This window comes from Papio anubis, chromosome 1, assembly GCF_008728515.1.
Source record: "Papio anubis isolate 15944 chromosome 1, Panubis1.0, whole genome shotgun sequence".
NCBI classification, from domain to species: Eukaryota; Metazoa; Chordata; class Mammalia; order Primates; family Cercopithecidae; genus Papio; species Papio anubis.
Window position 1 is genome coordinate 91,173,125 of NC_044976.1, and position 16,848 is coordinate 91,189,972.

General features: G+C 37.3%; 1 protein-coding gene across 15 annotated transcripts in view; it reads right to left on the minus strand.

The window, feature by feature from the left end:
- EVI5 (ecotropic viral integration site 5) overlaps positions 1-16,848 on the minus strand; it is a 300,894-nt gene that overhangs the window by 13,037 nt on the left and 271,009 nt on the right. Inside the window, exons 20-21 of one of the 15 annotated variants that reach the window (XM_031650791.1) lie at positions 12,078-12,087; positions 6,618-6,717 (exon numbers count right to left, since the gene is read on the minus strand). The exons of 11 other annotated variants lie outside the window; for them this stretch is intronic. In XM_031650791.1, the coding sequence (XP_031506651.1) occupies positions 6,641-6,717; positions 12,078-12,087 (87 nt within the window). In that variant the 3' untranslated portion in view covers positions 6,618-6,640. Of the gene's footprint in view, positions 1-6,617; positions 6,718-12,077; positions 12,091-16,848 lie in introns of those variants that run through there. 3 more of the 15 variants (XM_031650790.1, XM_031650799.1, XM_031650794.1) reach the window with 3 other exon arrangements.

Below are 16,848 nucleotides of genomic sequence, written 5' to 3' on the forward strand. Positions count from 1 at the left end.
CCAGCTACTCAGGAGGCTGAGGCAGGAGAAAGGCATGAACCTGGGAGGTGGAGCTTGCAGTGAGCTGAGATCGCACCATTACACTCCAGCCCAGGCGACAGAGCAAGACTCCATCTCAAAAAAAAAAAAAAAAAAAAGGAACTGCCTAGGTTTATTATTTAAAAAAAAAAAAAAGATTCTTGAGCCCTACTCTCAAACATGTGAATTCAGCAGGACAGGCCCGGGAGTTTGTATTTTAAACAAGTACCCCAGGTGATTCTGAAGAGGGTGGTTGGTCCATAGATCCTACTTTGAGATGCCCTGCTCTAAAGGAACTAGATTTGGGAATTGACTATATTAGACCATGTTAAGAAAATTTCACAAGGGTAAATAAATTTAGATGTAAAGATTCCTTGTTAATTTATCACTTCCATTTTCACACTGTCCACTGACGTATTTTTAAAATACTCTAGCCTAAATGTGGACACACAACCAACCAGAGCGGGGAAAAATCAAAATGAAAATAAACATGAGGCTAGTAAATAATACCTTTAAGATATGACCTAGTCTTCGGAGTTTACAGATACCTTCACCATCTAGTTTCAAATCTAGGCCCATTAAGGTGTTTTGTGGGATTCATCACTGAAGCGCACCCAATTTTAGACATCTCAACAATCACAGTCTACACTTCAGAGAACATGTGTGTTTGGGTGAAACAGCATCAGAACCTTTTCTTTTCTTCTTCCTACTAAGTGTCAGTCTTCAAGTTTTATTCCAAGGATCAGCTTCATATCCAGGTGACAAGCCACATCCTTTAAGGAATAATATGTCCACCCTTAGGAATATAATCTTAGTTTACAGACATTGATAGATCAACTACTTTTTTGTTTTTGTTTTTAGACAAAGTCTCACTGTGTTGTCCAGGCTGGAGTGCAGTGGTGTGATCTCAGCTTACTGTAACCTCTCCGCCTCCCAGGCTCTCCTGCCTCAGCCTCTTCAGTAGCTGGGATTATAGGCGCCCACCACCACACCCAGCTAATTTCTTTTGTATTTTTGGTAGAGACGGGGTTTCACCATGTAGGCCAGACTGTTCTTGAACTCCTGATCTCAAGTGATCTGCCCACCTTGGTCTCCCAAAGTGCTGGGATTACACGCGTGAACCACTGGCGCCCAGCGAGATGAAGTATTTTTTAATACAACAACTCAACAGCCATAGGAGAGACACATACATTGGGGTGTGTGTGTGGGGTAGGTTGGAGGGGGCATTTTGTTATAATAAGATATGAGTCAATTAAGAATCAGTGCCAATGACAATGTTTTATTTATTTAGTTATTTATTTTTAAGACAGAGTCTCAATCTGTTGTTCCAGGCTGGAGTGCAGTGGTGCAATCTCGGCTGACTGCAACCTCTGCCTCCCAGGTTCAAGCAATTCTCCTGCCTCAGCCTCCCGAGTAGCTGGGATTACAGGCCTACACCACCATACTTGGCTAATTTTTGTATTTTTAGTAAAGATGGGGTTTTGCCATATTAGCCAGGCTGATCTTGAACTTCTGGACTCAAGTGATTCACCTGTTTTGGCCTCCCAATGCTGGGATGACAGGGGAGAGCCACTGCACCCAGCCAACAATGCTATTTTGATAAAATCCCACTAATATATCTTGATGTTTCTTGACTAGGTTAGTAATTTTAGGTTGACTTTTGGAATATTCTTATAATAATTTGTTTGAAATTTGTGGATTAAAAATGATTAGGTGCCACTGCTAACATTTTAAAACCATTCTTCATGATCAGCTCATCAGACACTGGTACTATTATTAAACCACCAGTCTGTTGCTTCTTTCAGACCCAGGCTCTCATTAGAACAGTAGGAAAGTTTTGCTGTAATTATGTTCCCGTTTTATTTATTTATTTATTTTTTCTTAGGCCAGATATCCATACCAACCCAGTTTTAGATAGGTCTCAGAAGATTATCTCTATGGAAACCCAGGAACTTTAATATAAATGTATACACACACAAACATACAAATGAAATATATGTTTCTTAGGGTCAGGCCCTTTCCAAGACTTTGAGTAGGGTTTTGGCTTCTAGAACAACTGAGTCTGTACCAATTATTGTTTTTGTTTTTCTTTTGAGATGGGGTCTCCCTGTGTCACCCAGGTTGGAGTGCAGTGGCACTATCACAGCTCACTATAGCCTCCACCTCCCTGACTCAAGCAAGCCTTCTGCCTCAGCCTTCCGAGTAGCCGAGATCACAGACATGTGCCACCATGCCCAGCTAATTTTAAAATTATTTGTACAGATGAGGTCTTGATATGTTGCCCAGGCTGGTCTTGAACTCCTGGGCTCAGGTGATCCTTCCACCTTAGCCTCCCAAAGTGTAGGGATTACAGGCATGAGCCGCTGTGCCCAGCCACCAATTATTCTTTCTAGGTAGAAATTATCACATGGTGTCACATCTGAAAGCCTAATTAGATACGAAAACATGTGCTTAAAATATGGAAGCAAGAGAGCATGGTAGGTCTGGAGAGCTGTTAAGAAGTTTAATATTAGTGTATGAGGGTGTTTGGGTTAGGGGGAGTGACATGGAGGAACCTTAAATGCATATTGCTAAGCAAAAGAAGCTTAGCAAAAGGCCAGATAGTGTATGATGATGACTATATGACATTCTGGAAAAAGAAAAATTATGGAGACAGTAAGCAGTGGTTGCAGGAGTTCAGGGGGGAGAAGTGGGATGAACAGGTGGAACATAGGAGATTGTTAGGCAGTATAACCATTTTCTATTCTACTGTAATGGTGGATACATGTCATTATATATTTGTCAAAACATATAGAATGTACAACACAAATGTAATGTACAACACTAATGTAAACTATGGACTTCAGTTAATAATAATGTGTCAATGTTGGCTCATCAATTGTAACTTAGGTATTAAACTACTGCAGGATGTCAATTATAGGAGAAACGCAGAAGGTGTTGAGGGGGCATATGGTAACTCTCTTAATTTTCCACCTAATTTTTAATTATTCTGTAAATCTGACTGTCCCCCAAGATAAAGTCTACTGGTTAACAATTAGATGTTCAGTGTTTTTTCCTATGGCCACAACGCTCTAATGGCAAAATTGCTTGAGAAAAGTTTGACGCTATGTGTGTTTCAAGAATGTATTTAGGGCCAGGAGCAGTGGCTCATGCTTGTGATCCCAGCAGTTTGGGAGGTCGAGGCAGGTGGATCACTTGAAGTCAGGAGTTCGAGACCAGCCCGGCCAAAGTGGTAAAACCCTGTCTCTACTAAAAATACAAAAATTAGCCAGGCAAGGTGGCACACGCCTGTACTCCTAGCTACTTGGGAGGCTGAAGTAGGAGACTCGCTTGAACCTGGGAGGTGGAGGTTGCAGTGTGCTGAGATGGTGCCACTGCACTCCAGTCTGGGTGAAAGAGTGAGACGCTGTCTCAAAAAAAAAAAAAAAAAAAAAAAAGGAAAAAGAAAATAATATATGTATTTAGGCTCATTTTAAAGTGAAACAAAACACAGGAAAATGCACAGATTTTAAGTGTACAGGTTGGTAAAATTTTACTTACATACATAGTCATGAAATTATCACCTAGATTGAGCTATAGTGCATTTCCCACACCCCAGGAGACTCCCATGTGTCTTCATCCAGAAATTGCCCTACACTCTTCCGGTAACCATCATTCTGACATCTACCATCACACAATAGTTCTGTCTATTCTTGTATTTAATATAAAGGATTATATGGTATGCCTTTGTTTCTGTATCCTGTTATTCAACATTATGTCTGTGAGATTCACCAATGTTGGCATGTAGCATGGTAGTTCATGCTTTTTCGGTGTGGCACAGTATTGTATTTGTGATTATATCATAATTTATCCATTCTAATGTTAATGGCCATTTGGGTTGTCTCCAATCTATTACATATAACACCATTACAAGCATTCTTAAACATGTCTTTTGGTTAATATATGCATATATGCACTCATTTCTCTTGAGTGTAACTTCTGCGTCATAGAGAAGATTTAGTAAATACTGCCAAACCATTTTCCACAGTTTGTAATAGGTTCCTTAATTTTTGCAAGAGAACTTTTACCTTACTTTCTGCCTAGTTAATTGTCAAAGCCAATTAATGGTCCCTTAACTGACCACACTGAGTAACTTAATTCCATGTTCTTAATAGAAAATACAACACTGAATTTTCAGCTATCCAATCATGTTAGTGAAGATATGGAATAGGAAGTCTTGTACATTGCTGGTGGGAGTGTAAATTTGTATAAGCACTTTGGAAAATGGCTTTGCAGTATCGACTAAAGTTGAATGTCTACACCCTTCATACCTAGAGTAACTATACACTTCAGTGTGCTTGGGACAGTCCTAGCTTATCCCTGTTGTTACATAATAATTTTTAATTATTTTCATTCTCAAAAGTGTCCTCGTTTGAACAATTATAGTAGTCACCCAGCAATTCCATTCTTAGGCATACGAAAAACAGAAATAAATATATTACACCAAAAATTTTATAACAGGGCTCATAACAGTTTTATTCATAATAATCCCAAACGGAAATAACTCCAATGTATACAATAGTCAAATGCACAAACTATGATATATTCGTAAGAGATGAACAGACTACTGCTGCATGGGACTACATGGATAAATATCAGCGCTGAGTGAAAGATCCAAAACCCCAAATAACTCATTCTATATGATTACATTAGTAAAATGTTAAAAACCAGGGATCTCCTTTGTGATATCAGAAATCAGGAAAATGAGGAGATGAGGGAGAGTGTGTGGGAGCAGTGGCAAGGGCCTTCTGAAATCCCGGTAATGTTCTAGTTCTTCACCTGGCTGAGAATTAAATGGGCATGCTCATTTTTGTGATAATTCATCAAGCGAGACACTTATGGTGTGTATTTTTCTGTACATATCTCATACTTCAATAAAAATGTATCCTAAATAAAAGTCTAAGAAATAATATCTATAAAAGGTTGTTGGAAAGACATGCAATGCCATTCATTCTTCCACTAGTATACCTCCGGATCTAACCAGATGACCAGTAAGTTATGTATTTAGATCCCACTGTTTTTGCCCATTGCAAAATAGGTCTTTATATGTTAAACCATTAGCCTAACACTTTCCTGTTTAGTACATTTCCTTATGCTCTTCATATAGACCCATAAGAGAAATTTCTTTCAAAGTTTAGAAATAGGAAAAGAACAACTGGTTTGGCTTTGTCTTACTAGACACATTTTTCAACATGTTATGCTCCTTACTTTGCTTTGGCTACCAAATATGTGACCTACTTTGATACTGTATGCATTTCTGTTTGCTAATATTAACTCTCATCTTACTAGATTTCACCTTACCAATGATTCTTTTAACTGTTAGATTGAATCATACATTGCCACTTTTTAAGTGAATGTCAAGTATCAGTAATTTATTTTGGTTTAACCTAGTATTTGATTATTTTTGTGTCATATGTATTCATACAAACTGCGTAAAAATCTATGGGGAACAAGGTAGGGTATAAATACAAAAATAAACATTTGTCACTGTGCATAATGAGTCTCAGTTTCAATTATTTGTTTTGTTGTATTCTAAGAATAAGGTCATTCATAAAACAATCAAATATGGCTCCACATTTATTGGTAGTTTGACCATTTAGATAATAATAGAAAGACTAGCCAGAACCAAATCCCTTATCCAATAACAAAATAAAAACAAACAAAAAATGTGCTTCTTTTATTTTAAAAGTCTTTTTTTTGTTTTCTAGTATTATGCTGATATTTTTAAACTATTAGCATTTTTATAAACCATTTTAAAAATAATGTTTATAGTATTTAAATCAATGGACATATTTTCATAAATACTTTCATAAAAATTGTACTTATTGTATTTTCATAAATACTTTCATAAATACTGTACTTAACACATGATCGAATATATGTAGATAAATTTTTTCTAAATCATATGATTTGACACTAGAGCTAAATATTTAAAATAAGTACTGTTTGGAAAAATATGGAATAATTGGTTGCTGTAGATGTATTCTACCTCTTCTGTTAGTCCCTTGATGGCAGGGATTATTTCTGAATCATTTTTATATCCTAGAACTTAGTACTCTGACTTGATAAGAGCAGGCACATTACTTGGTAAGAGCAGGCACATGAACTACACTGAAAAGATGGTAGGATTCTTGAAAAAGCCCTAGGTAGCAAGGCCACTGAGGCCAGACTGCCTCTCCAGATTCCCTCCTCTCTGGGCAGGGCATCTCTGAAAAAAAAAACGGCGCAGCCCCAGTCGGGACTTATAGATAAAACCCCCAACTCCCTGGGACAAAGCACCTGGGGGAAGGGACGGGTGGGGGCACAGCTTCAGCAGACTTATACATCCCTGCCTGGCAGCTCTGAAGAGAGCAGCGGGTCTCCCAACACAGTGTTCAAGCTCTGATAAGGGACAGATTGCCTCCTCCAGTGGGTTCCTGACCCCCGTGTATCCTGACTGGGAGACACCTCCCAGTAGGGGCCGACAGCCACCTCATACAGGAGAGCTCTGACTGGCATCTGGCAGGTGCCCCTCTGGGATTAAGCTTCCAGAGGAAGAAACAAGCAGCAATCTTTGCTGTTCTGCAGATTCCACTGGTGATACTCAGGCAAACAGGGTCTGGAGTGGACCTCCAGCAAACTCCAGCAGACCTGCAGCACAGGGGCCTGTCAGAAGGAAACCTAACAAACAAAAAGGCATAATATCAACATCAACAAGAAAAAGGATGTCCACTGACAGATCCCAACTGAAGGTCACTGATTTCAAAGACCAAAGGTTGATAAATCCGCGAAGATGGGGAGAAACCAGCGCGAAAAGGCTGAAAATTCCAAAAACCAGAATGCCTCTTCTCCTCCAAAGGATCACAATTCCTTGCCAGCAAGGGAACAAAACTGGATGGAGACTGAGTCTGATGAATTGACAGAAGTAGGCTTCAGAAAGTGGGTAATGACAAACTCCTCCGTGCTAAAGGAGCATGTTATAACCCAATGCAAGGAAGCTAAGAACCTTGAAAAAAGGTTAGACGAATTGCTAACTAGAATAAACAGTTTAGAAAAGAACATAAATGACCTGATGGAGCTGAAAAACACAGCATGAGAATTTCGTGAAGCATACACAAGTATCAATATCTGAATCGATCAAGCGGAAGAAAGGATATCAGAGATTGAAGATCAACTCAATGAAATAAAGCAAGAAGACAAGATTAGAGAAAAAAGAGTGAAAAGAAACAAACAAAGCCTCCAAGAAATATGCAACCATGTGAAAAGACCAACTCTACATTTGATTGGTATACCTGAAAGTGATGGGGAGAATGGAACCAAGTTGGAAAAATCACGATATTATCCAGGAGAACTTCCCCAACCTAGCAAGGCAGGCCAACATTCAAATTCAGGAAATACAGAGAACAGCACACAGATACTCCTCGAGAAGAGCAACCCCAAGACACATAATCGTCAGATTCACCAAGGGTGAAATGAAGGAAAAACTGTTAAGGGCGGCCAGAAAGAAACGTTGGGTTACCCACAAAGGGAAGCCCATCAGACTAACAGCAGATCTATCAGCAGAAACCCTACAAGCCAGAAGAGATTGGGGGCCAATATTCAACATTCTTAAAGAAAATACTTTTCAACCCAGAATTTCATATCCAGACAAACTAAGCCTCATAAGCGAAGGAAAAATAAAATTCTTTACAGACAAACAACTGCTGAGCGATTTTGTCACCATCAGGCCTGCCTGACAAGAGCTCCTGAAGGAAGCACTAAATATGGAAAGCATCAGCCGGTATCAGCCACTGCAAAAACATACCAAATTGTAAAGACCATTGACACTATGAAGAAACTGCATCAATTAGCGGGCAAAAAAACCAGCTAGCATCATAATGGCAGGATCAAATTCACACATAACAATATTAACCTTAAACATAAATGGGCTAAATGCCCCAATTAAAAGATATAGACTGGTAAATTGGATAAAGAGGCAAGACCCATCAGTGTGCTGTATTCAGGAGACCCATCTCACATGCAAAGACACACACAGGCTCAAAATAAAGGGATGGAGGAATATTTACCAAGCAAATGGAAAGCAAAAAAAAAAAAAAAAGCAGGGGTTGCAATCCTATTCTCTGATAAAACAAACAAAGATCAAAAGAGACAAAGAAGGCCATTACATAATGGTAAAGGGATCAATTCAACAGAAAGAGCTAACTATCCTAAATATATGTGCACCCAATACAGGAGTGCCCAGATTAATAAAGCAAGTCCTTATAGACTTAGACTCCCACATAATAATAGTGGGAGACTTTAACACCCCACTGTCAATATTAGACAGATCAACAAGACAGAAGGTTAACAAAGATATCCAGGGCTTGAAATCAGCTTTGGACCAAGCAGACCTACTGGACATCTAGATAACTCTCCACCACAAATCAACAGAATATACATTCTTCTCAGCATCACATCACACTTATTCTAAAACTGACCACATAATTGGAAGTAAAACACTCCTCAGCAAATGCAAAAGAATGAAAATCATAACAAACAGCATCTCAGACCACAGTGCAATCAAATTAGAACTCAGGATTCAGAAACTCACTCAAAACCGCAAAACTACATGGAAACTGAACAACCTGCTCCTGAATGACTACTGGGTAAATAACGAAATGAAGGCCGAAATAAAGATGTTCTTCGAAACCAATGAGAACAAAGACACAATATATCAGAATCTCTGGGACACATGTAAAGCATTGTGTAGAGGGAAATTTATAGCACTAAATGCCTATAAGAGAAAGCAGGAAAGATCTAAAATCGACACCCTATCATCACATTGAAAGAACTAGAGAAGCAGGAGCAAACAAATTCAAAAGCTAGCAGAAGGCAGGAAATAACTAATATCAGAGCAGAACTGAAGGAGATAGACACACAAAAAACCCTTCAAAAAAATCAATGAATCCAGGAGCTGGTTTTTTATTTTTTTGAAAAGATCAACAAAATAAGATAGACTGCTAGTCAGACTAATAAAGAAGAAAAGAAAGAAGAATCAAATGGGTGCAATAAAAAAAAATAATAAAGGGCATATCGCCACTGATCCCAAAGAAATACAAACTACCATCAGAGAATGCTATAAACACCTTTATGCAAATAAATAGAAAATCCAGAAGAAATGGATACATTCCTGGACACATACACCCAAGACTAAACCAGAAAGAAGTCGAATCCCTGAATAGACCAATAACAAGTTCTGAAATTGAGGCAGCAATTAATAGCCTACCAACCAAAAAAAGTCCAGGACCTGTCCACAGTTGAATTCTACCAGAGGTACAAATAGGAGATTGTACCATTCCTTCTGAAACTATTCCAAACAATAGAAAAAGAGGGAATCCTCCTTAACTCATGAGGCCTGCATCATCCTGATACCAAAACTTGGCAGAGACACACAAAAAACACAAAATTTCAGGCCAATATCCCTGATGAACATTGATGCAAAAATCCTCAATACAATACTGGCAAACCAAATACAGCAGCATGTCAAAAAGCTTATCCACCACGATCAAGTCAGTTTCATCGCGGGGATGCAAGGCTGGTTAAATATACGCAAATCAATAAACATAATCCATTACATAAACAGAACTAATGACAAAAACCACATGATTATCTCAATAGATGCAGAAAAGGCCTTTGACAATATTCAACAGCCCTTCATGCTAAAAACTCCCAATAAACTAGGTATTGATGGAACGTATCTCAAAATAATAAGAGCTATTTATGACAAACCCACAGCCAATATCATACAGAGTGAGCAAAAACTGGAAGCATTCCCTCTGAAAACCAGCACAAGACAAGGATGCCCTTTCTCACCACTCCTATTCAACATAGTATTGAAAGTTCTGGCCAGAGCAATCAGGCAAGAGAAAGAAATAAAGCGTATTCAATTAGGAAGAGAGGAAGTCAAATTGTCTCTGTCTGCAGATGACATGATTGTATACTTAGAAAAATCCATCATCTCAGCCCAAAATCTCCCTAAGCTGATAAGCAACTTCAGCAAAGTCTGAGCATACAAAATCAATGTGCAAAAAATCACAAGCATTCCTATATACCAATAACAGACCAACAGAGAGGCCAATCATGAATGAACTCCAATTCATAACTGCTAGTAAGAGAATAAAATATCTAGGAATACAACTTACAAGGGATGTGAAGGACCTCTTCAAGGAGAACTACAAACCACTGATCAAGGAAATAAGAGAGGACACAAACAAATGGAAAAACATTCCATGTTCATGGATAGGAAGAATCAATATTCTGACAATGGTCATACTGCCCAAAGTAATTTCTAGATTCAATGCTATCCCCATCAAGCTACTATTGACTTTCTTCACAGAATTGGAAAAAAACTACTTTAAATTTCATATGGAACCAAAAAAGAGCCTGTATGGCCAAGACAATCCTAAGCAAAAAGAACAAAGGTGAAGGTATCATGGCTACCTGACTTCAAACTATACTACAAGGCTACAGTAACCAAAACAGCATGGTACTGGTACCAAAACAGAGATATAGACCAATGGAACAGAACAGAGGCCTCAGCAATAGCGCCACACATGTACAACCATCTGATCGTTGACACACCTGAGAGAAACAAGAAATGGGGAAAGGATTCCCTATTTAATAAATGGTATTGGGAAAACTGGCTAGCCATATCCAGAAAGCTGAAACTGGATCTCTTCCTTACACTTTATATACAAGTTAACTCAAGATGGATTAAAGACTTGAAGGTAAGACCTGAAACCATAAAAATCCTAGAAGAAAACCTAGGCGATACCATTCAGGACATAAGCATGGGCAAGGACTTCATGACTAAAACACCAAAAGCAATGGCAACAAAAGCCAAAATTGACAAATGGGATCTAATTAAACTAAAGAGCTTCTGCGCAGCAAAAGAAACTATCATCAGGGTGAACAGGCAACCTACAGAATGGGGGAAAATTTTTTGCAATCTATATTTGCATCTGACAAAGGGCTAATATCCAGAATCTACAAAGAACTTAAACAAATTTACAAGGAAAAAACAAGCAACCCCATCAAAAAGTGGGCAAAGGATATGAACAGACACTTCTCAAAAGAAGACATTTATGTACCCAACAAACATATGACAAAAAGCTGATCATCACTGGTCATTAGAGAAATGCAGATCAAAACCACAATGAGATACCATCTCACACCAGTTAGAATGGTGATCATTAAAAAGTCAGGAAACAACAGATGCTGGAGAGGATGTGAAGAAAAAGGAACACTTTTACACTGTTGGTGGGAGTGTAAATTAGTTCAATCATTGTGGAAGACAGTGTGGTGATTCCTCAAGGATCTAGAACTAGAAATACCATTTGACCCAGCAATCTAATTACTGGGTATATACCCAAAGGATTATAAATCATTCTACTATAAAGACACATGCACACATATGTTTATTGCAGCACAGTTCACAATAGCAAAGACTTGGAACCAATCCAAATGCCCATCAATGACAGACTGGATAAAGAAAATGTGGCACATATACACCATGCAATACTATGCAGCCATAAAAAAGGATGAGTTCATGTCCTTTGCAGGGACATGGATGGAGTTGGAAACCGTCATTCTCAGCAAACTAACAGAAGAACAGAAAACCAAACATTGCATGTTCTCACTCATAAGTGGGAGTTGAACGATGAGAACACACGGACACAGGGAGGGGAACATCACACACCGGGGCCTGTTGTGGGGTGGGGGGCTAGGGGAGGGATAGCATTAGGAGAAATACCTAATGTAGATGATGGGTCGATGGGTGCAGCAAACCACCATGGCACGTGTATACCTAGGTAACAAACCTGCACGTTCTGCACATGTATCCCAGAACTTAGAGTATAATAAAAAAAAGAAGAAGAAGAAGAAGAAAAAGCTCTAGGTACTATTTATTTATCCCATCCTTTTAAATGCTGAAGGAGAACATTAATAAGCAGACAGATGGGAGTACTAATAATACAAGACCCAAATAACATATTCGTTCTTACCTGATGTGGACTGCTTCATCATGTTATGCATTAAGAGACAAAGTATAAAAAGTAAAAACATGTAGAATTTATTTAAAAAATACTTAAGACTCTGACACACTCAGCACAAATTTAATAGTTAACAAAATCTTTTTTTATAACCTCTAAATCTACTTTAATGAAATCTTAACTTTGCATTATCAATAAAGAGATTGGATTTTAGAATTTCTCTGTGTGTATTAAATAATGCTGGACCCCCCAAAACGTTTAGTAATGATAAAAGGAAAGCAATAAGTTATTATACAATTTACAAAGAATAAAGTATAAAAATGCAGTATAGTTAATAAGAAAACAGGAAACTGTCATGTTCATAGTCTGATGAAAGGTTTTGACAGGAAACAGCAGAGTTTCTTATTGTATGATAGTAAAAATTCAAACACTAAAAAAACACTATTTAAAAAAGATTACAGCTATTCCACGCAACTTATCATTGAAATTCTACAGCAGGGATAACTTGTGAAGATGAATATTCTGAAGCCCCAAAGGACTTCATAATCATTAAGGATACATAAGTATTTCTAAATTTTTTCATTAGTCTTCTTTATTGGCTAAACCACTAAATATTAAGACAGAAATTTCTTTTGTGAAATAGAGAAGTGTCATGGTTTTAGAGTTTTGTAGTCTTTAAATGTAGGTTCTTTAAAAGTGATACAGAAATCTGTGCTGAGAAAATATGATCACCTGGGCAAGTGTCTGTGTGGCTAGAGGAGACAATGTGCTATGTGTCTGCTTTCTTTTAGCACATCATAGGACACCGGTAACTCGAAAAAGTTACGGTTTTCTTTTACACTTGATTTTAAAGAGACATAACAAGTTATCCTTCTTCAATTTTAACATCTGGGGTAATGGAGTTAATAACACAATCTTATAAATATATAATGCTTTACAGTTAAAAGTGCTTTCATGCATATTATTTCAACTTAAAAAAATTTTCCCCTGTGTGTGATTGGAGGTTGCACTGTGCAGACAACTACCACTTTCTGAGATTCAAAAGAATAAGAGGAAGGGCTGCATTGGGTATTTTGAAAGACAATCAATCCACAACAAAGTGGAAAAAAGTCATCCACACACCAAAAAAACCCCTAACCAAATGAACTTTGATCACTACTAGACAGGGTTTAAACCATTGAAGTGAATCATGTGATACCAAGTGAACTGCAAAACAGTTGCAGTAAGTTTCCAAGACTGAGTCATATCAGATTATAAAAGCTCCTATTTGTACATTTGAGTTGGTATAATCAATCTTTGTAAAACAAAGAGCTATACCTTTTTGAGCTAAACGTAGCATTTCTGTAAGTGATATGCAATATATAAAATTTTAAATAACAATGCATTTTACTTTTCATGGAAAGATCTAATAATCACATAGTTTGTATTTTTAAGTTCTAGAGGCTTTACTTTTTTTTCCATCCTCAGAGTTTGGTCAGTAATTTTGTTGGATTCCTTATAGAATACCTTTAATAGTTTTCTCAGTTTTCAAAATCTAAAATAAATTTAACAGGAGATGATATGCAAAATTTATTCTCAATTATCAACTTCTTTAAACACTGAATTGTAAACATGACAAAGATTAAACTAGCAATAACCACACAAACAAAATGATTTCCAGAGATTCAGAACAGGAAATCAGTAAAAGTGATCGACTGGAGGTCATGATTTCTTTATTACTTTATTACATAGACAAGAGCCAAAATTCCAATCTATAGTACTTAAAAAAAAAAAAACTTAAAAAAAATTCAAGAATTTTATTGAAATAATACTAGGTACATAACGCTGAAAATGTTTTTGGTTTTAAGTTAAGTAAATCATAAAAATATAAAACATTTAGAATGAAAAAATTGTAGATTTCACGTAAAAATATATGTAATGCAATAGTTAAAGCTGACGTTTTCAGAAGGAAAAAACATGCACCCACATTAATAAGTAAAAAAAGTAGAAAGGAAAGGAAAGTTTGGAATTGAAGAAACTTACAAGTGCACAATTTTTACCTGAGAAGAAGAGAGGGGGAGTCATTTACAGAGAATTCTTAATCTTTCTACAGTGCATACTTAGATGTATTCAGTATTGTGGGCAAACAAAATGAAACTGCCACTGAGTGTCTTCTTCCTGGCAGCTGACACATCTTGATAAAACTGAAACCATTAACATTATTTAGAAGGTACTCTAAGGTCAACGGTGATGAGGCTAGGAATATGTGAGGCTCTATGTAAATTTATGACCAATTACAGGAAATAAATCACTTCACACTTGTTTCACTTTGAACTTTTAAAGTTACATCAAAGTACCATGTAGATTTCATTTGATTTAACCTTTAGCAAAATGAAGCATTTAAAAATTCAAACCTTTAGCAAAACACCCTCATGAAAATGAAGACTTCTTTTCTATTTGGATTGAATTCTGTTAAGAGAAAATTATTGTTCTCTAAAGCTAAATCATGTGTTTTTTTTAGTCCATCAATCAATTAACCAAATATGCACTGAGTGCTTAGGTGACAAGTGTTGTGATGCTGGAAAGGCAAAGACAAATGACAGGGCTCCTGCCCTTAGTTAAAAATCTGAAGGGCAAGACAAAAAAACCAAACAGCCGATTCCAAGGTGGCACACTGTTAAGTAAACCCACAGGAGAAGCAATACACTGGCTAGAAGGGAGAATTCTTAGGGAAGGAGTAAGATGATGATGTTTGAGTTGGGTCTGTAAGGATGAGCAGAGGTGGAGGGAGGAGAAATCAGGCACAGGTGGCATGTGGCATGGGGAAAAGCCTAAGGCCAGAGAATGTATTATGTGTTAGGAAACTGCAAGTGGTTTGGTGTGGCTGGATATAGGTCTCAAAATGAGAGGTGAGAGATGAAACTTGAAAGAAAGCTGGGGCTAAACTATGAAGAATCTTATGCCATGTTAAAGAATTAGAACTTTATCATGAAGGTTATGGGTGAGTCACTGAAGCAGTGGAGTAGTGTCATTAGATTTTATCTAATCATTTATAATATCACACTGTGACTATATAATGTATAAGTGTCTTGTGGTATAGCTGGAACAATAAGGACACTTATTTAGCCCTTACTATGTCCCAGGCTCCGTTTTAAGTGCTTTTCCAGCATTAACTTACTTAATTCCCCTAATATCTCCCACAAGATAATTGAGAGATGGAGGAAAACTTTTTTTAGGTGTCAAATCACTCAAGAAATCTGATGAAAATCTTGAACCCATTCTCCCAAAGATTGGCCTATGTTTATACATAAAATATTTGTAAAAACTTTAATAGACCCCATCCATGGGCCCCAGGTTAGGAAATTGTCCAGAAGAGAAATACTATGATTTTTAAAATGACTTTGAGATATAATTTGCATTCCATACAATTTACCCATTTAGAGTGTACAATTTCATGGCTTTTAGTATATGCATAGAGTTGTGCAACTATCACCAAAACCAATCCTAGAATATTTTCATCATGCCATAAATAAACCACACACTTCTTAGCTGTCATCCCCTGAAAACCCTCTCTTCCCCTCCAACCCCAAGGAACCACTAATCTACTTTCTTTCTCTATAAATTTATCTGTTCTGGACATATAAATGAAATACAATATGTGGCCTTCTGTGAATGGATTTTGAAAATTTATCATCCATGTTGTGGCATGTGTCAGCACTTGATTCCTTTTATTGCCTAATAATTGATCATATGGATATACCACATTTTATTTATCCAGTCATCAGATGATTGACATCTGAATTGTTTCTACTCTCTAAATATTATTAATAATGCTGCTATGAATATTTATGCAGATGTTTTAGTGTAGACATGTTTTCATGTTACTTGGGTATATACCCAGGAGTGGAACTGCTAGGTCATATAGCAACTCTATGTTTAACCATTTAAGGACCTGCTATACTGTTTTCAAAGCGGCTGTACCATTTTACATTCCTATCAGCTGTGTATGAGGGTTCCAATTTTTCTACATCCTTGCAACATTTTTATTATCTGTTTCATTATAGACATCCTAGTAAGTGTGAAGTGGAATCTCATTGTCATTTTGGTTTGCATTCCCTTGATTACCGATGTTGTTGGGCATATTTTCTTATGTCCACTGGCCATCTGGTATATCATTTTTGGAAAACAGTCTATTCAGATCCTTTATCCATTTTATAACTGGGTTATTTATCTTTTTATAATTGAATTGTAAGAGTTCTTTATATATTCTAGATACAGGTCCCTTATCAGGGAAATGATTTAATTTTTTTCTCCCATTCTCTAGGTTGTCTTTTCACTTTCTTGATGGTGATCTTTGAAGCATGAAAGTTTTAAATTTTGATGATGTTCAGCTTATCTATTTTCTTCTCTGTTGCTTGTGCCTTTAGTGTCATATCTAAGACAATGAATTTTTCCGTAAGTCTCATTTCCCTTTCCTATAAAAACAGAAGCTTGGCCAGGCACGGTGGCTCATGCCTGTAATCCCAGCACTTTGGGAGGCCGAGGCAGGAGGATCACCTAAGGTCATGAGTTCGAGACCAGCCTGGCCAACATGGTGAAACCCCATCTTTACTAAAAATACAAAAATTAGCTGGGTGTGGTGGCAGGCACCTGTAATCCCAGCTACTTGGGAGGCTGAGGCAGAATTGCTTGGCCCTGGGAGGTGGAGGTTGCAATGAGCTGAGATCATGCCACTGCACTCCAGCCTAAGCGACAGAGCAAGACTCTGTCTCAAAAAACACAAACAAACAAACAAAAAAGCAGA